This window comes from Convolutriloba macropyga, chromosome 7, assembly GCF_964194025.1.
Source record: "Convolutriloba macropyga chromosome 7, txConMacr16.3, whole genome shotgun sequence".
Classification (NCBI taxonomy): Eukaryota; Metazoa; Xenacoelomorpha; order Acoela; family Convolutidae; genus Convolutriloba; species Convolutriloba macropyga.
Genome location: NC_134474.1, coordinates 45,313,434 through 45,334,465, shown reverse-complemented (window position 1 = coordinate 45,334,465; position 21,032 = coordinate 45,313,434). Strand labels below are relative to the sequence as shown.

Here is a 21,032-nt window from a genome sequence, read left to right as displayed (position 1 = left end):
AAGTCTACTTTTTTATGCTATTTCATGCCTACTTTTTATATAATACAAAAAATTCAAGCTATGCGTTAATAATTATTACAGAAGGAATCGTTTGGAGATTGGTGAAAAAAAATGAATTTTTTAAAAGAAAAAAGAAACTAAATTATAGACAGAATTTACAAATCAACAGTGATCAGGAGTTCTAATCAAACTAAAGATTTCATGTTAGGCCTAATGTAGAGCCGAGCTTATTTTTACTGTTTTTCGTCTAAATGAGCGGTATTCTAACTGAACTGAGGAGTCGGCTTTCTGAATGGTATCTAAAATTGTCATATGGCGCGAAGCCACTAAGGGGGTACTACTCATAGTATCGGGGTAAATTACCTCGCGTTTACTATTTATTGACTGCTAGGTAATATACCTTTCCAAGTTCCGCTTTTGCAAAGTTAGCAACTTGGATTTTAAACCTCTTCTGTACTATTTGTCCCAGATTTCTCTTGGCTGTAATCTTCGTTTGTTGAGCTCAGGGCTTTAATTGCTGTGACGAAAATTGCTTCCTATATGTTTATGCTTAGTCTCGGGGGGGGGGGGGGGGGGGTTGTGAAAATTGAAAATTTGAGAGCGAAGGAGGGCTTTGAAATAGTAGTTAGACTTCATAGTTGTGTCTAATTGAAAAAGAGATGAGGTAATAATTAATTGAGCTGTAATTGGCTACCTGTCTGATGACTCATGTGATCATTTGCTAAATACAACTCTAACAATTCAGTCTAAAATGGCTGAGTCATTGATTACGAAGTATAAATTATTACTAATTTTCTCTGTGTGCGGTTATGAATCACTACCAGATCATCTGAAAAAATTCTTAATGCCATGTAAACGTGCAAACTTTGCCTGTTCAGGTCAAACTTGCGACTATTGAGTTCTGGGATCTTATCAAATATTTTCTATTCTGATGTGCGTGTGGTGTGTGTGTGTGTGTTTCTGTGTGTGCGTGTGTTTGTGTGTGTGTGTGCGCGTGTGTGGTTGTGTGGGTGCATTTGTTTGCGTGTTCGTGTGTGTATGTGTGTGGGCGTGTGTGGTTGTGTGAGTGTGTGGGTGGGTTTGTTTGTCCGCGTGTGTGTGTGTGAGAGAGAGGGAGAGAGAGAGAGAGAGCGTAATTGCTCGTGTGTGGGTTTGTATTTGTGTCTGTGTGTGTGTGTGTGTGTGTGTTGGTTGGTGGGTGGGTTTGTGTATGTGTGTGTGTCTGCGTGTGTGTGATTGTGGTGTGCGGATGATGTGCGTTTGTGCATGTGTGTTTCTTTTTGAGAGCGATTGACTTTGTGTGTTTGCGCGTGTGAGTATTTGTTTGTGTGTGTGTGTGTGTGTGTGTGTGTGTGTTTATATTTAAGTGTGTGTGTGTGCGTGTGTAGTGTGGTGTGTGTGTATGTGTGTGTTAGTGTGAGAGCGCATGTTAGTGCGCGTGTGTGGGTATCATGGTGCGTGCGCGTGTGTGTGTATGTGTGTGAGTATTTAAAATACTAAGTTACAATGGTATCTCGAACTGTCATATTGGGTGATGGCACAGGGGTTAGTTTTTTCATTGAGGTAAATTACCTTGCGATTACTATTTATTGACTGCTAGAAAACATATCTTTCTATGTCGTATTTAAACCCTCTTCTGTACTAAGTCTCACATTTCTCTTGGCTATGATCTTTTTTACTGAGCTCAGTGCTTTAATTACAGCAACGAAAATTGCCTCGCAAATAATGTTTAAGTTCAGTCGCCAGGAAAGAGAGAGAGAGAGAGAGAGAGAGAGAGAGAGAGAGAGACTTAAGTTTTCAAACTTCCACAGAGAATTGTGAAAGTTTGAAAACTTAAGCGAGGAGTGATTTCAGTTATTTTTAGAAATAATAACAATTACATCCAATTAAAAAAGAGAGGAATTAAAAAATTATTCAGATGTAGTGGGTTACCTGCTTGATGGATGACTCATATTCAATAGTTAACTTCAACTCTCAGATTTCACTACTAAGTCGCCGAGTCAGTAATTACTAGGAACAAACTTTTTCTATAATTTTTTGTCTACGGATGTAAACCACTACTTGATTATCTGACAAAGCGTGGCTTTAATTATCGTATAAGCGCGGCTATAAGGTTGAGCTCTTCAAATCAAACGTGCAACTAATGAGTCAATGGATCTTATCCAATATTTTCAACCCTTGTGTGTTTTTGTATAGTGTGTGTTTGTTTGTGGTGTGTGTATGTGTGGTTGATATGTGTTTGTGTATTCATATCACATTGGGTTCGTGTTAGTGAGTGTGGTTGGGTGTGTGTTGGAGCGTGGGTGTGCGCATGTGTAGGTGTTGGTGCGTGCCCGCATTTGGTGTTTATGTGCGTATTTGTGTAAGATGTGCGTGTGATGTGTGTTTATGGTTCTGTGTTTGTGTATGTGCTGCTTGCGTGTGATCTAACCCTAATACTGGCGCAAACGTTCCAACAATACTGCTATCAATGACCAAAATTTTTGAATTTCATGCTTTTTTAAAGAAATTTTGTCAAAGTTACGATTGATAACATCCTTAAAAAAGGATGCAAATGAATTGTAAAATGGGAAGATTGATATTCCGCGCTAAATGTCGATACTGTACTAACATAAGTTTTGATACATTTATAAAAAAATCATTTCATTACGTCTGGTCGTGTTTCCCTGTGTTTTTTTTTGAAAAGATTGTTCTTCCTTTACTAAACCTGTTTTCTGTCCGTAGGCTTTGATTGATCTTTTCAATAACAATCAAGTTCTCGCAGATCAAGTTCTCTATTTGCAATCACACGCGAGGAATGTCAAACAATTTCTGCACTGTCGTTTTTTTATCGTTTTGACTCTTTGATTACTTGCCACCACTTTTTGAAAAGAGATGTGGTCTTTCAAAAAAAAATTTCAGGTCGCTCATTTTGCTTAATTTCTAATCAAATTAAAAATTTCTGCTAGGCTTAATCATTGTTATGCCTAATGTAGAGCCGATCTAATACTATTTTTGTCTAAATGAGCACTATTCTAATTGAAAACAAATGGTATCTAAAATTGTCTTATGGCGCGAAGCCACTAATGGGGTACTTCGCATAGCATTGGGGTAAATTACCCCTTGTTTACTATTTATTGACTGCTAGGTCATATACATTTCCAAGTTCCGCTTTTGCAAAGTTAGCAACTTGGTTTTTAAACATCTTCTGTACTATTTGTCCCAGATTTCTTTTGGCTGTAATCTTCGTCTTTTGATCTCTGGGCTTTAATTGCTGTGACGAAAATAGCTTCCTATATATTTATGCTTAGTCTCAGGAGGGTTGTGAAAATTAAAATTTGAGAGCGAAGGAGGGCTATGAAACAGTAGTTCCAATTCAAATTTGTGTCTAATTGAAAAAGAGATGAGGTAATAGTTAATTGAGCTGTAATTGGTTAACTTTCTGATGACTCATGTGATCATTCGCTAAATTCAACTTTAACAATTCAATGTAAAAGGGCTGAGTCATTAATTACTAAGTACAAATTATTACTAATTTTCTCTATGTGCGGTTTTGAATCACTACCAAATCATTTGAGAAAATTCTGAATGCCATATAAACGTGCAAACTTTGCTGTTCAGGTCAAACTTGCGACTATTGAGTTCTGGGATCTTATCAATTATTTTCTATTCAGATGTGCGTGTGGTGTGTGTGTTTTTGTGTGTGAGCGTGTGTGTGTGAGTGTGTGGTTGTGCGGGTGCAGTTGTTTTCGTGTTTGTGTAATTATGTGTGTGGGCGTGTGTGGTTGTATGAGTGTGTGTGTGGTTTTGTCTGCGCGTATGTGCGTGTGTGTGAGAGAGAGAGAGTGCGTGAATGTTCGGGTGTGGGTTTCTATTTGTGTGTGTGTGTGCGTGTGTGTGCGTGTGTGTGTGAGTGTGGGTTAGTGGGTGGGTTTGTGTGTGTGTGTGTGTGCGTGTGTGTATGATTGTGGTGTGCGGATGATGTGCGTTTGTGCATGTGTGTTTGTTTTTGAGAGCGAGTGACTTTGTGTGTTTGCGCGTGTGAGTTTTTGTGTGTATGTATTTATTTTTCTGCGTGTGTGTGTGTGATTTGGTGTGTTGGTGAGTAGGTTGTGTCGTGTATATGTGTGAGTGGTGTGGTGTGTGCATGTGTGTGTTAGTGTGAGAGCGCATGTTAATGCACTTGTGTGGGTATCATTGTGCGCGCGCGCGTGTGTGTGTGTGTATTTAAAATGCTAAATTAAAAGTGTATCTCAAACTGTCATATTGATTGATGGCACTGTGGGGGGATTTCATTGAGGTAAATTACCCTGAGATTACTATTCATTGAATGCTAGGTAACATATCTTTCAATATCGGATTGAAACCCTCTTCTGTAGTAAGTCTCTCATCTCTCTTGACTATTATCTTCGTCTGCTGACCTAAGTGCTTTAACTGCTGTGAAGAAAATTGCTTTCTATATGTTTATGCTTAGTCTCAGTGGGGGGGGGTTGTGAAAATTGAAAATTTGACAGCAAAGGAGGGCTTTGAAATAGTAGTTACAATTCATATTTGTGTCTAATTGAAAAAGAGATGAGGTTATAATTAATTGAGCTGTAATTGGTTACATCTCTGATGACTCATGTGATCATTCGCTAAATTTAGCCCTAACAATTCAGTGTAAAATGGCTGAGTCATTAATTACTAAGTACAATTGATTACTAATTTTCTCTATGTGAGGTTATGAATCACTACCAGATCATCTGAAAAAGATTCTAAAAGCCATGCAAACTTGCAAACTTTGCCTGTTCAGGTCAAACTTGCGACTATTGAGTTCTGGGATCTTGTCAAATTTTTTCTATTCTGATGTGCGTGTGTGTCTGTGTGTGCGTGCGTGTGTTTGTGGGTTTGTGTGTGTGGGCGTGTTTGTGTTTGTGTGCGTGTTTGGTTGTGCGGTTGCTTTTGTTTGCGTGTTTGTGTGGGCGTGTGTGGTTGTGTGAAAGTGTGGGTGGGTTTGTCTGCGCGTATGTGCGTGTGTGAGAGAGAGAGTGCGTGATTTTTCGTGTGTGGGTTTGTATAAGTGCATGTGTGTGCGTGTGTTTGTGGGTTAGTGGGTGGGTTTGTGTATGTATGTGTGTGTGCGTGTGTGTGATTTTGGTGTGCGGATGATGTGCGTTTGTGCTTGTGTGTTTGATTTTGAGAGCGAGTGACTTTGTGTGTTTTGCGCGTGTGAGTATTTGTGTGTGTGTTTGTTTAAAATTGTGTGAGTGTGTGCGTGTGTGTGTGTGTGTTTGTGTGGTTGTGTGTGTTTTTGAGGAGGCTGTGTCGTGTATTTGTGTGTGCGCGCGCGTGTGTGTATGTGTGTTTATGTGTGTGTATGTGTGTTTATGTGTGTGTATGTTTGTGCGGGTGTTTCTGTGTGGATGTGTGTGTGTGTGTGTGTGTGCGTGGTGTGTGTGTGCGCGTTTGTGTGGGTGTGTGTGTGTGTGTGCGCGCGCGCGTGTGCGTGGGTGTGTGCGCACGTGTAAGTGTGTGTTGGTGTGTGGTTATGTGTGTGCGCGGGTGTGTGAATGTGTGTGTGCGTGTATGTGTGTGTGTGCATGTGTGTGTTAGTGTGAGAGCGCAAGTCGTTGCGCGTGTGTGGGTATCATTGTGCGTGTGTGCGTGTGTTTGTGTGCGTGTGTGTAGGGATTAGTGGGTGGGTTTGTGTGTGTGTGTGCGTGTGTGTGATTGTTGTGTGCGGATGATGTGCGTTTGTGCATGTGTGTTTGTTTTTGAGAGCGAGTGACTTTGTGTGTTTGCGCGTGTAAGTATTTGTGTGTGTGTGTTTGTATATATTTGTGTGTGTGTGTGTGTGTGGTTGTATGTGTTGATGAGTAGGCTGTGTCGTGTATGTGTGTGTGGTGTGGTGTGTGTGTGCATGTGTGTGTTTGTGTGAGAGCGCATGTTAGTGCGCGTGTGTGGGTATCATTGTGCGTGTGTGTGTTTGTATTTAAAGTATTAAATTACGATGGTATCTGAAACAGTCATATTGCGTGACGGCACAGAAGGTGATTTTTTCATTGAGGTAAATTACCTGGCGCTTACTATTTATTGATTGCTAGGTAATATATCTTTCTATGTCGGATATAAACCCTCTTCTGTAGTAAGTCTCACATTTCTCTTGGCTGTGATCTTCTTTTGCTGAGCTCGGTGCTTTTATTACAGCAACGAAAATTGCTTCGCAAATAATGTTTAAGATCAGTCCCCAGAAAAGAGAGAGAGAGAGAGTGTGTGAATATTTAAAAACTTAAGCGAGGAAAAACTTAACTTTAATTATTTTTGAAATAATTAAAATTGCATCTAATTAAAAAAGAGAGGAATTAAAAAATTATTCAGATGTAGTGGGTTACCTGCTTGATGGATGATTCATATTCAATAGTTAACTTCAAATCTCAGATTTCACTATTAAGTCGCCGAGTCCGTGATTACTATGTACATAATTTTTCTATAACTTATTTTCTACGGATGTAAACCACTACTTGATTATCTGACAAAGCGTGGCTTCAATTATCGTATAAGCGTGGCTATAAGGTTGAGCTCTTCAAGTCAAATGTGCAACTAATGAGTCGATGGAGCTTATCAAATGTTTTCAACCCTTGTGTGTTTTTGTAAAGTGTTTGTTTGTTTGTTGTGTGTATGTGTGGTTGATGTGTGTTTGTGTGTTCATTTGACATTGGGTTCGTGGAGCGTGTGTGTTGTCTTGTGAGTTTGCCCATGTGTAGGTGTGGTTGCGTGCCTGAAATTGGTGTGTATGTGCGTATTTGTGTACAATGTGCGTGTGATGTGTGTGTATGGTTCTGTCTTTGTGTATGTGCTGCTTGCGTGTGATCTAACCCTAATACTGGCGCAAATGCTCCAACAATAATGCTATCAATGACTAAAATTGTTGAATTTCATGCTTCTTTTTAGAAGTTTTGATAATGTTACGATTGATATTATCCTTAAACATGATGCAAATAAATTATAAAGTGGGAAGATTGATATCCCGCGCCAAGTGTCGATACTGTCCTGGCAGTAATTTTAGTACATTTATAAAAAAGCATGTCCTTACGTCTAGTTGTGTTTCCATGTGTATTACTTTTGAAAGGATTTTTCTTCCTTTACTTAACCTGTTAGCCGTCCGTAGGCTTTGGTTGTTCTTTTCAATAACGATCAAGTTCTCGCAGATGTTTTTCAGTTTCTCCAAAAATAAACTGTCTTTACAACCGCACGCAAGGAACGTCACACAATTTCTGCAATTTCGTTTTTTCATCAATTTCACTCTTTGATTACTTGTCATCACTTTTTGAAGAGAGATGTGGTCTTTCAAAAAAAATTTTAGGTCGCTCATTTTGCTTAATTTCTAATCAAACTACAGATTTCTGCTAGGCTTAATCATTGTTATGCCTAATGTTGAGCCGATCTAATACTAATTTTGTCTAAATGAGCACTATTCTAATTGACAACAATTGGTATCTAAAATTGTCTTATGGCACGAAGCCACTAAGTGGGTGCTTCGCATAGTATTGGGGTGAATTACCTCGCGTTTACTATTTATTGACTGCTAGGTTATATACATTTCCGAGTTCCGCTTTTGCAAAGATAGCAACTTGGCTTTTAAACTTCTTCTGTACTATTTGTTCCAGATTTCTATTGGCTGTAATCTTCGTCTGTTGAGCTCCGGACCTTAATTGCTGTGACGAAAATTGCTTCCTATATGTTTATGCTTGGTCTCAGGGGGAGGGGAATTGTGAAAGTTGAAAATTCGAGAGCGAAGGAGGTCTTTGAAATGGTAGTTAGAATTCATAGTTTTGTCAAATTGAAAAAGAGAAGAGGTAATAATTAATTGAGCTGTAATTGGTTACCTGTCTGATGACTAATGTGGTCATTCGCAAAATTCAACTCTAACAATTCAGTGTAAAATGGCTGAGTCATTGATTACTGAGTACAAATTATTACTAATTTTGTCTGTGTGCGGTTATGAATCACTACCAGATCCTATGAAAGAATTCTGAATGCCAAGTAAACGTGCAAACTTTGCCTGTTCAGGTCAAACTTGCGACTATTGAGTTCTGGGATCATATCAAATATATTCTATTCTGATGTGCGTGTGGTGTGTGTGTGTGCATGTGTTTGCGTGTTTGTGTGTATGGGCGTGTGTGTGGGCGTGTGCGTGTGTGCACGTGTGGGTGGGTTTGTCTGCGAGTATGTGCGCGTGCGTGTGAGAGAGAGAGAGAGTGCGTGATTGTTCGTGTGTGGGTTTGTATTTGTGTGTGTGTGTGTGTGTGTGGTTGTGTTGTGCGGATGATGTGCCTTTGTGCATGTGTTTGTTTTTGAGAGCGAGTGACTTTGTGTTGGCGCGTGTGAAAGTTTGTGTCTTTGTGTGTTTATATTTGTGTGTGCGTGTGTGTGTGTGTAGTTGTGTGTGTTGGTTAGTAGGTTGTGTCGAGTATGTGTGTCTGGTGTGGTGTGTGTGTGCATGTGTGTGTTTGTGTGAGAGCGCATGTTAGTGCGCATGTGTGGGTATCATTGTGCGTGTGTGTGTATTTAAAACACTAAATTACGATGGCATCTCAAACTGTCATTTTGCGTGATTGCACAGAGGGTGACTTTTTCTTTGAGGTAAATTACTTTGCAATTACTATTTATTGACTGCTAGGTAATATATCTTTCTATGTCGGATTTAAACCCTCTTCTGTAGTAAGTCTCACGTTTCTTTTGGCTACGATATTCTTTTGCCGAGCTCAGTTCTTTGATTACAGCAACAAAAATTACTCCGCAAATGATGTTTAGGTTCAGTCCCTAGAAAAGAGAGAGAGAGAGAGAGAGAGAGAGAGAGAGAAAGAGAGATTGTGAAAGTTTGAAAACTTAAGCGAGGAGCGACTTTAGTTATTTTTTGAAATAATAGTAAATGCATCTAATTAAAAAAGAGAGGGATGTAGTGGGTTACCTGCTTGATGGAAGACTCATATTCAATAATTAACTTCAGCTCCCAGATTTTACTATTAAGCCGCCGAGTCGGTGATTACTAAGTACAAACTTTTTCTAAATTTTATTGTCTACGGATGCAAACTACTACTTGATTATCTGACAAAGCGTGGCTTTGATTATCGTATAAGCGTGGCTATAAGGTTGAGCTCTTCAAGTCAATCGGGCAACTAATTAGTCCATGGATCTTATCCAATATTTTTTACCATTTTGTGTTTTTGTATAACGTGTGTTTGTTTGTGGTGTGTGTATGTGTGGTTGATGTGTGTTTGTGTGTTCATATGACATTGGGTTCGTGTTAGTGAGCATCTGTGTTGGCGCGTGGGTGTGCGTATGTGTAAGTGTGGGTGCGTGCCTGCATTTGGTGTGTATGTGCGTGTTTGTGTACGATGTGCGTGTGATGTGTGTGTTTGGTTCAGTGTTTGTGTATGAGATGCTTGCGTGTGATCTAACCCTCATACTGGCGCAAATGGTCCAACAATACTGCTATCAATGACTAAAACTTGAATTTCATGCTTTTTTTAGAATTTTTGTTAAGGTTATGATTGATAACATCCTTAAAAAATGATGCAAATAAATTGTAAAGTGGGAAGATTGATATCCCTTGCCAAATGCTGATACTGTACTGGCAGTAACTTTAGTACAATTATAAGAAAGCATTTCATTACGTCTGGTTGTGTTTCTCTGTGTATTTTTTTTTAAAAGATTTTTCTTCCTTTACTAAACCTGTTTTCCGTCCGTAGGCCTTGATTGTTCTTTTCAATAACGATAGAGTTCTGGCAGATGTTTTTTAGTGTCTCCAAAAATTAACTGTTTTTTCAACCACACGCAAGGAATGTCAAACAATTTCTGCACTTTCGTTTTTTTTTATCGTTTTGACTGTTTGACCACAACTTTTTGATAAGAGTTTTGGCATTTCAAAAAAAAGACTTCAGGTCGCTCATTTCGCTTAATTTCTTATCGAACTAAAGATTTCTGGTAGGCTTAATCATTGTTAGGCCTAATGTAGAGCCGATCTAATACCTTTTTGTCTAAATGAGCGCTATTCTAATTGAAAAAAAATGGTATCTATGGCGCGAAGCCACTAAGGGTGTACTTCGGATAGTATCGGGTTAAATTACCTCGCGTTTACTATTTGTTGACTGCTAGGTAATATACCTTTCCAAGTTCCGCTTTTACAAAAGTAGCAACTTGGCTTTTAAACCTTTTCTGTACTATTTATTTCCCTGATTCATCTCCCTGAATCGTCTTCTGTCGGCTGTTGAGCAAAAGATAGAAATTGGTAATTTTCGAGGAGTTATCGAGTTTTAAAGTTTTGTGTGAACACGTGATATTTGAATGATCGTGTTCATTTTTAGCGTAAATTTTGTTCAATTTCCGGTTTTATTTATGAAAAGTTAATTTCATTTCAAAATTACGTTTCACGCTACGAAAAGAATCAGTTTTGTGTTTCCAATAGAGCGATAAAAAGGCTGGTTCTGGTCTCTTGGGGAAGTTTACTATAAAAAAATCTTGAATCCAGTTTGAGAGCTGTTTTTTAGACAACTCTTTCTATTTATCAATATTTTTAGTCACTTAGAGACTAGTCACTTTTAATGTCGATGTTCCGTTAATGACAAAACTCATTTATAGTCAAATGATACCCAATGAACAAAAAAATTCATATCAAGGAATTGCTCAAGTTTTCGACCCTGAGTTTTCGAAGTTTTTATTGAAGTTGCTAAATTTCGGGAGTCCTATAGCATAGAGTGTTAAATTCAATTTGCATAAGGTAAACCTAAATAGTGCTTTGAGTGGACAGATAATTTTTTTGAATTATACCTGATGTTTAACTAATTTTCATGAACAGTAGGTCTGTCTCAGTAATTTCAGGACCCCCCTCTTTTTTACTGCAAGCAAAATAATCAGCCAAGTGGTTTTATCTGCTAACTATTGGTTTTATGACTTCGATAACACAAGTTTTCTTAATTTCAAAAGAAGATTCGGATTTTTTCTTAATTTTGGTTACTTTTGAAATCCTATCTCATTATCCTAATATTCATAAATCCCATTGGCTTAGAAAAGACGTCCAATTGATCATTGATAAAGTTTTTGGAGAAAAGATTATAGTTTAAATGGCCTCGACACGTTCTTCTCGCATTTCTGCTGATTTTTGTTTGCTTGTTGCCTTTATTTATCTTTGTTTTCATAATCTTAGGGCTTATTGTGATGTCTTTTTGATGACGTATTGACGAAACACATCCTTGTCTTCCCATCCAGGCATATTGTAGCGCATTCTTTGGCTTCCGTTGAAAGATCTGGAATTTAATGGCTGTTAAGTCTGTAAAAAAGTTTTCTAGAAGTTTTTTGGACAATAGCCAATCTTAAACTTATTTTCGTGACCTGTATGTCAGTCTCAGTAATGCAAGACCTTCTTCTTTGCCATTACGACTAAAATCCGGTTGGCGGTTTTGTCTTCTACCTATTGGTTGCATGATTGGATGCCACTAGTTTTCATAATTTTTTTTCGTTTTTGGATATAATTTTGTAATTTTGGTTCCCCTTTGAAGTTTTACTCCATTATCATAATCTTGATAGTTCCCATTGGTTTAGGGAAGAAGTTCAATTGATCATAGATAAGGTTCTCAGAGTAAAATTTACATTTTAAATGGCTTCGACACTTTCTTACATTTTTCTACTATTTTTTTTTGGTTTTTGCTTGCTTTTGTTGTTAATTTCAAAATCATAAGACTTATTTTGATGTCTCATTGATGACATAAGAATGAAACATCTTTCATTTTAACCACTAACCATTATTACACTTAGGTTCGTAAACTGTTAGCCACTCTCAGTAAAAACAGGCCCCATCGTTTTTAATTCAACCAAAACTAATCTGGCAAGTGGTTTTCTCTACTAACTATTGGTTTAATGACTTCGATAACACGAGTGTTCCTAATTTTAAAAAAAAAATTTGGATTTTTTTTGTACTTTGGTTCCTTTTGAAATCTTATCTCCATATCCTAATATTGATAAATCCCATTGGCTTAGAAAAGATGTCCAATTGATCATAGATAAAGTTTCAAGAGAAAAGACTATAGTTTAAATGACTTCGACACTTTTCTACTGAACTTTTGGTTTTTGCATGTATTTGTTGTTGCTTTCACGATCATCAGACTTATTGTGAAGTCCTGTTGATAACAAATGATTGACAAAACAACCTTGCCTTCTCATTGAGGCATAATTTAGGTGTATTTTTACTTCATTTGAAAGCTATTGATTTTAATGGCGTTGATATAACGGTTTTTCTCAAAAATTTCGTGGTTTTTTTTAAAATTTTTTCATACGTGTTGATTTTTTGAAGTCATATTGTTAAAAAAATAAGAAATCCAATGCTGTTAAAAATTTATATGAATATCAGACAAATTTTTACCAATTTTTTTTTGGCTTCCATACTTTTTTCGCTCAATTTTTTTTGAATTTGCTGTTTTGCCTTTTTTAAATTCTTCATGTAGTCGTAAAATGATGACTGGTCTCAAAGACTTCTAATAAATGATGTTGTTCAATGCAGTCAGTTTATAACGGAAAGTGTTAAAGTTTGTGATATTGTTCGTTTTCTTATTAAAGAATAGTTTTTTTTCAGTTTTTTTTTCTTTTCGTCAACATGTAACATATTCTCATCATTGAGAGATTCCATCCAATACATTGTAATTCAAGAACTATTTTTCCATTGATATCATGTTGTAACTGATGGTTTGTTTGTGGGTTAGTATGCGTTTTTATAAAAGTTTTGTGAGTTGTCAATATTTGTGTTTCTTCTCTTCTTTTAGCACATTCGCTAAAAAAAATTTGTTTTGTTTATTTTGTGGTTTGTTTTCTTCTCGTAGTCTTTCTAATGGCAGATCTTGTGAGTGCTTTAATGAGGCATGGTATTATGTAATTCAATTAGTCGTTCGGTTGTTTAACGATTTTTTTAAACTCAAACATCTTTTTTAATTATCGCATCATTAGGTTGACAATTATGTCAAAAATGTAGATGAGCTCGGATCGGAACATCATTTGCGAACGCACATTAACGAGCATCTTTGTTTTCTTTTATTGTTTTTAACGATTTATGTTACCTAATCAGTTAGAATGAAGAGTCTGAACTTCTTCTTCGACTATTTCACGTAATAGTTTGCACGTATTTCACGTAATAAGCAGCGTTGATCGTATCGCTGAAAATTGTACAGGGGTATTTGAAGGGGACATACATCTTACGAGCGTAGCAGGTTGAAGAAATAGGTCTATCATGTTTCGGCAACCAGTGTTTTATGGATCCTATTATCAACATTTGCAAGACCATGATATTTTATTCCCCCAACAGCGATGCTTTAATCGCCCTAAAATGACAGAGTAACTCTATTTTATGAATGCATATGTCTTTTGTACTTATTGATTGATCATAAAATAGTTCAGCTGCCTTTTAATTATAGACAATTACATTTTGTTAGCGCTAAGACGCTTACAACTCACTATAAATTCTTTCTGTTCCCTTGTAAACTTATGCATTTTTCCTATTTGGCGAGAGAAAACAATAATTTTGGTGAAAAAAGTATGGGATTTTGAGATTTAATTTGTCATTACTATTCTTGGGTCTTTTTCATAGCACCAGGCAACAAAAAATTAAGATCAATCTAAGTAGGCAGCGGAACTTTGTGTAAGTCCCAAGAGAGAAGATACCGGCATGATAAGCAGGAAATATTCACGATAACGTCAAATTAGTAAACTGTAACAAAAGAACTACCACTGAAAACAAGATGAAACAATACTTATGGAAATTAGCAAAAGGTTATCAAGAATTGAAAAAGCGTTGCTAAGAAGTTATTTTTTCCACTATTATAAAATTTATAATTGGATGCGAGCTAGGTACATACGAACCCCCCAGAACGATGAAAAACTAGAAAACAAAAAGATAAATCTAAGAACAAGAGAGTCTACTTTAAGAAAATGCAGTTGGAAAATACAGTTCATCGATGAACAAACTAAACTTTTGTACCACTACATAATAGTTGCTGTTATTTTGATCTCAAAAGTATGTTGAAAAAGAAATTTGCTTCACAATTTCTACACCCCGATAGAATTTTCAACACGAATACAAAATATTTATTTGATGAAATGAAATGGCATCAATATACAACCAGTAACAATTTAATGAAACAAAGCAATACATAAAACGCAAAAAATCGACAAAATGAAACCATTGATCCTGACCTCAAAGAAAGTGACGCTGACTTCTGTTTCTATACAAAGTAGTAGCCCTACGGTAAAAAAATTGCACCTTGTGAGCTATTTTAGATTTTAACCGCAAGCAATGGTTCTCTAGTGGTTTTGACAAAAATTGATTTTGATCCGCTCTAAAAAATTTTATTGATTTGTTTTTTATTGGATTATTAACACCCGGGCCGAGGTGTCAACGCTAAAAAACGCAAAAATATGTAAGATTGGCGTTGAATGCGTTGAATTTATGTAAGATCTATGCCTGAGCGTAGATCTCACAAAAATTCAACGCATTCAACGCTAATCTTACATAATTTTGAGTTGAATTTTGGCGTAGATCTTACATATTTAGCGTTGAATTTTAGCGTAGATATTACATATTAAGCGTTGAATTTAGCGTTGATCTTACATAAATTCAACGCATTCAACGCTAATCTTTCCATTTCAGCCCATTTTACGATTTCAAAAGTTTGTCAAGTTTTTTTTTGAAAAAGTCAATTTTTCACTGTTTCGACCCCTATACTTCACAAGTGAGAAAAATGAAGTCAGCAAAAATTAACCTTTGAGTGCTCTCTTGCGGTGCAAAAACCATTTCAGACCATTTTAGGAATTCAAATTTTTTTCAAAACTTTTTAAAAAATTTAAATTTTTTCCAGCACGCCTCAAATGGTAAGTGCGTTGAATAAGTTAAATACTACGCAAAATCAACGCAAAACATGTAAGATCTACGCTACATTCGACGCAAAATATGTAAGATCTACGCTTTATAAGAATTGCGGCTCTTAAGGAAACCAAGGTACTGTGGCACAATGGTAGAAGAGGGGACAAGCAAACAGGAGGTCAGCAGTTCGAGTCCCATACGCAACTGGAGGTTAATAGTTCAAGTGGACGCTTTGATTTTTTGTAAGATCAACGCTAAATTCAACGCAAAAATATGTAAGATCTACGCTAAATTCAACGCTAATTATGTAAGATCTACGCTAAATTCAACGCTAAATATGTAAGATCTACGCTAAATTCAGCGATAAATATGTAAGGTCAGCGGCAACTAGCGTTGACAAGTCGGAAAATTCACCGCATTTTTGTTACATAATTTTGCGTTGAATGCGTTGAATTTTTTTCTTTAAATTCAACGCATTCAACGAAAAATTATGTAAGAAAATTGCGGTGAATTTTCCGACTTGTCAACGCTAGTTGCCGCTGATCTTACATAATTTTGGCCAAATTCCTCGGCCCGGGCAGAAACAACATTTCTGTTTCTGCTTACGTTAGTTTAATTGTAGTGGAGCTAGTACTGATGAAAAAGGACCAAATCCTGGCAACTTCTAAGCCCACAGAAAAAAACTTACAAAATAAAGTTAAAAAACTTTCCAGCTGAGATGATGCCATCGAGCGCGTATTACATGTCGGATCTTTTCCGTTTGTGCCCCCCCCCACTTTAGTGGGCATATTATTTGCACCTCCCAATTGCACGTGCCATAATTTTACATAATGATTGACTTTGTAATGGCACGTGCTTTGTAACGGGTGATGCAACGGAAGAGATCCTACATGTCTTATCAAGGTGTACGAAGCTTGGATTCGATGCGTTGTTCCCATTCCCGATTCTTTTCAGCTAATGCCTCACCGCTGGAACAAAGGTGCATTTGATCCAGCCCACGCCCTCACGTGCCAAATTTGCAACTCCAGAATACGGATTCTTCGTTTGTGCCCCCCCCCCCCCCCCCCCAGCTTAGTGGGTGTATATTATTTGCACCCCATAGACGCACGTGCAATATTTTAACATAATGATTTTACATGTAATGACACCTGCTCTGTTACTGGGGGATGCAAGAAAATTTAGAGTGGGGATCGTATAATGTTCTGGGGGTATCAACGGAGAAATGATCTAGAGATAGTGAAGTCCGAGCAATGAAAAGTTATCCTAGAGACCTTGCAATGGAAGTCTATATGTTTTATTCCGTTCTAGGATGGTTCGTAGAAATGTTTCTCTTTCGATGCACTTTACTGTATATCTGATCTTTATAAACCTGTCAATCTGCTCAATGACACGTTTTTTAAAGTCAAAAACATGGCGGTGAACAGAATATATTACGTAACGTTTTTCAGAAGTCGGAAGTTTTGTTCAGCTGATGTGCTGATATTTTCACTTTTGATTTCCGCTTTAACTGTTTCATGTAAATGCTTCTTCGTTTATGTTATTTAAGTCGACGCCGAATTGTGACGACTGAAAATGTGAGTTGCATTCTGAAGTTTTGTCCAATTTTCTTCCCATTTTATCCCCCCACGAAATTATATCTCCATCATCTTATATTTACGGTAGTGGGCGGGGGGGGGGTATACTTTCCCTTTGTATACTTACAAAATATAAGGAGCCCCATAGTTATGCAACACGTGCCGTTACAAGGTGAACCATTGTGATATAATACCACATGAGAGTGCCATATAATACCACATAACATGCACCCACTAAGCTTGGGAGGGGGGGGGGGGGGGGGGGGTGGGGGCACAAAAGGAGCATATACAAAGACCAAAGAATATGTGTACATTGGGCCTATGCGTTTAGAAATATTGAAGCTGAAAAGCGGAAAAGCTTCTTTTTTCAGGAGAACGTTCATCGATGACGTGCAAAATTTCAAGGATGCTTTGGGCAAGACTGGTCTCGCAGTTGCCAAAGCACCCGACATCCCCAAAGTCATCTTACTGGGCAATGAGAAGTCAGGCAAAAGTTCGATTCTTGAAAAGTTGATTGACAGTTCAGTTTACATCAAAGGTCAAAAAGTCGACCGGCCAATCCTCGTAGAAACTTTTCATGTCGAAGGATTAGACACTTGGTTCGAAATTGAAGATCTTAAAGGTTCCAAATTCTTGACAGGCGACGATCTAGGCACTGAGCTAATCAAGTCAGCTTCGAGCATGGGGTTCTCCGAAAACGAATGTTTGGAACGACCAGTAACAGTAAAGTTCAGCTCTTTTCAACTTTGTGGTAACATAACTTTCGTTGATTTTCCCGGAATTAAGCTGAATGATAGCTGGAATACGTTCCGCGATTTTGTTACAAAAGAGTATGGTGCCGAGGGGTCTGATTGTTTGCTAATTGGAGTGGTGCCCATAACAGACTTGAACAACCAAGCCAGGGTTCTGAAGTTGTTAGGAGATCTTGATCCTCAAAGATTACGATCTTCACTTATTTTGACCAAACTCGATCTAGTGTCAATTGATGATATTCAGAGAGCCTTAGATTCTTTTATTCCAACATTTGCAAACGTTGTAGGAGTCGGAAATATTCCTGAAGGTCAATGTCAGAAAGATGTTTTATGCGTGGACAAATTTGATAACAAAATTCACGCGGCTATTCCAAAATTTGCGCCTTATGAAAATCATCTTGGTCTGCGAGCCGCGAGAGTCATGATTTCAAACTTAATTGCAAAACATGTCAGAAATTCAGTGACGTCAATTCGCGACAAACTTCAGAAACAAATTTTCCAACTGCAGCGAAATTGTTACGATGTTAAGGCTTTATATTCTGCTCGAAGCGACGTTTCGGTTTCGACTTTGGTCAAAACTTTCGGTGACAGTCTTAACAAAGCTCTCTGCGGGTGTGTAAATTCGGCAGAGCCTAAGGATGAAAGCATAGAGTTAACCGAAGGAGCCCGAATCAATCTGATATTTCAAAAAACACTCGTAAACAGATTACGCAATATCAACTCGGCCTTTAACGAGAGCGACAACCGTCAGGTCGTTTATGCAATCAAAAATTCGAGGGCAATTAGAACTGGCTTTTTCATACCTGATAAAGCTTTCAACACCGTCGCTCGTCAAAGGATTGAAAAATTCAGATTGCCGTTCATGAATTGCTTGAAAGATATAATAGTTCAAGTCAAAAGTGCCATTAATCGTTGTGGTAGAATAACCTTGCAAACTTACCCGTTGCTTCTGGACGAGATAACGCGAAAATGCACTGAATATGTTCTCGCGAATGACATGCTTGTTCAAGACTCGATTGATTCGGCTTTGAAGGTCGAAGAGTGCTACATCAATTCTGCTAATGAAGATTTCGCAAAGCAAGTTGAGCGAGCAAACGCCCTAGCTGAAGATGGGCACAGCTTCAAGGTGAAAAGGTCAATTATGAGCACTAACCTTCATAAATCAGGAACACTAAGCATTCTTCAACCTGAAACCAAAACCAAACACAAGTTCTGGTTTGTTTTATCAAGCGATGAACTGCAATGGTTTAAACATAAGGATAAAAAGACGTTCGTCGCAAATTTGAAGTTGGAAAATCTTCGTTTGATGGACGGTGACCTTGAAGGTTCAATTTGCATGTTTTACCTGACAGGAAAACGAGTGAGTGAAGATTACGAACGACTCACTCTCGTGGCCGAAAACGAGGACGACTGCGAACGGTGGAAAACCCAATTACTCCGTGCCGGGGTATTCCCTGTAAACGACAGCTTTCTCGACTTGTCAAACGACATTTTCCTCAACGGACAACTTAATGAAAGCGTGGCCTTGATTCGACATTTGACAATAGAATACATGAAAATTGTGAAAAAAAATCTGAGCGATAAATTTACCAAAATTGTGGTTCATTACCTGATAAACCGAACGAAAGAATTCGTAATGAATGACCTTTTGCTGTACCTGTTTTCTCTGAAAAAGGACAACGAGCTGCTCAAAACTTCATCTGATGCTGATTCGATTCAGAAGAAACAAGTTCATGATTACGAAGCTACAAAAGAGGCGATAAAGTTGGCAGATAATTTGTGTTTCTCACAAGTTCAACCGTTCTTTACGAAAAGCACAGAGTCGACCCACGATATTATGAGCCGTACATTTGGCGATGATTTCTTGACCCTGTGAAGTGCAGATATAACCCAGGTTGAGGTCTTCGTTTGAAGTATGAAAACTTATCTGAGACCTTTTCTGAATAGGTAAACAAGGCGGCTCTCGCGAGACTGTGCGTAGCACAGAATGTTCCAACATACGTCTCTTGTCTGTCAGAAAATTCAGATCTTTTCCGTTTGTGCCCCCCAGTACGTTATACTCCCCCAGTCTCAGAGCACGTGACATTACATGGTAAATCATTATGCAAAAATATGGCACGTGCGTCTGGGGGGGGGGGGGGGGGGGGGGTGCAAATAATATGCGCCCACTAAGCTGAGCGGGCACAAATGGAAAGGATCAGAGAATTCTTTGTTCTGAGACGAAAGAGTTTTTCTATCAATTTTGCGAAGCTCCAATTGAAGGATTTTTCCGTAGCATCCTTGAGTGCAACTTTTTTATTTTTATTTTTAATAAGGAACAAATCGGAACCCCAGTGTTGATTTAATTTTACCGGATGAAAAACCAATTACTTTTTGTTGTTCCGACCCCTCTTGAGGGGGGAGGAACTATATACTCAATTGAGTTTTTTTTTGTTCAGTCAATTTTGGCCGACCGATATATTCATCGTAGAGAGTTGAGACTGGTATCATTAGAAAGCTCGTCCAGCGTAGATTATGAAATTAAAAAGATTTTGTTAATTTTCGTTTTTTTACAGGGAATTATTGAGGTTTAAACTTTGAGAAAATAGAGTGAATTCCGTTGAATTTATTCACTTTTTCCGGAATTTTTGACTAAAATTTTGCCAATTTTGATAAAATTTGTAAAATTTTTGTAAGAAAGTGTTGTTTATTTTATTTTTAATTATGAAAAAAATTGTCGACCATTTTTATTTATTTATTTTTTTGTGAAAAATTCTGGCTAAATATTTCAAAAATCAGACTTTTTCATCAAAAACAGCACGAAATAAGTATCTTTAGTCCACTTTGATTAAATTCGCAGGAAATACACACCCATACACCACTAACACAATATTTGTAGACTCAAAAGGGGGCTATTTTTACTTCAACTTCCGTTGATAGAATTCTGTAATCAAAACTTTAATGTGTTTTTGCTAACTTTACCCGTTGATTATCAAAAACGCAGAAGTTTTTTTTTTGATTTGTTAACTAACAAAATATCTATATCTATAAAATTTGAATAAATAAGTGTTCCGAATGAACGAACAACATTAGCAAGGCAAGTTTTAGACCAATCGTGGACTTACAATCCAAAAATAATTCGGATTGTAATCAGTCGGCCTTTTTTAAAACTAAATTATTCGATCTTTTTAACATTAATTAAAGAACAGAGCATTTCAAATCAAAGCTCAGTAGTGAAAGGTCCAATTGCCTTCGTAAGTTGCTGCAAATTAATGCATCTAGTTTTTTACTTGAAAGGGTATGGTCGTTTAGATTTTTAAAAGTATTTGACTTTTAATTAAATAATGGTTTATAAAAGTTTGCCTATTTTTTTCATAATTTTGTCAACTTGTAGCTTAGTGTCAGCAAAGAAAAAATGCTTCCTCTTTCTACTGATTTGAGATATAACCTCCTTTTTTACGGTTTTACGCCTTAAGTCATGGTTTTCTGGCTTTGATACTACTAGATTTCAATTTTTCCTTGTTTTTAGATAATTGCCCATTTTTCACGTTTTCTTGTTTTGTCACATTATCACGTTATTGACAGTTAATATATCTTACTATTGATATTCCACAATAAGACAAAATTGATAATATTAAAATCTCCAAAGACATAGATTATGGATTTAACCGCTTCGACTCTACTTCCTCGAAGAATTTAATTGAATTTTTTAACTATCGTTCGAACTGTCGTTTTTACTTTGTCTTTTTCGTTGTTTGAAATTTCCCGTACCATGACCCAAATCCATTGATTTTTAACGGAAGAGTAGTTGAGCCAATGTTCTGATGATAGTAGGTAGCTGATGCCTTTCATGACTTTGAAAAC

At 37.3% G+C, this 21,032-nt stretch overlaps 1 protein-coding gene across 1 annotated transcript; it reads left to right on the top strand.

The window, feature by feature from the left end:
• The first annotated feature begins 16,320 nt into the window (after nt 1-16,320).
• Nucleotides 16,321-19,160, top strand: LOC142342312 (dynamin-2-like). Its single transcript, XM_075393604.1, has 2 exons — nt 16,321-16,437; nt 16,809-19,160. Coding segments are annotated over exons 1-2 (2,259 nt in total). The 5' UTR covers nt 16,321-16,435; the 3' UTR covers nt 19,066-19,160.
• Nucleotides 19,161-21,032: the final 1,872 nt, after the last annotated feature.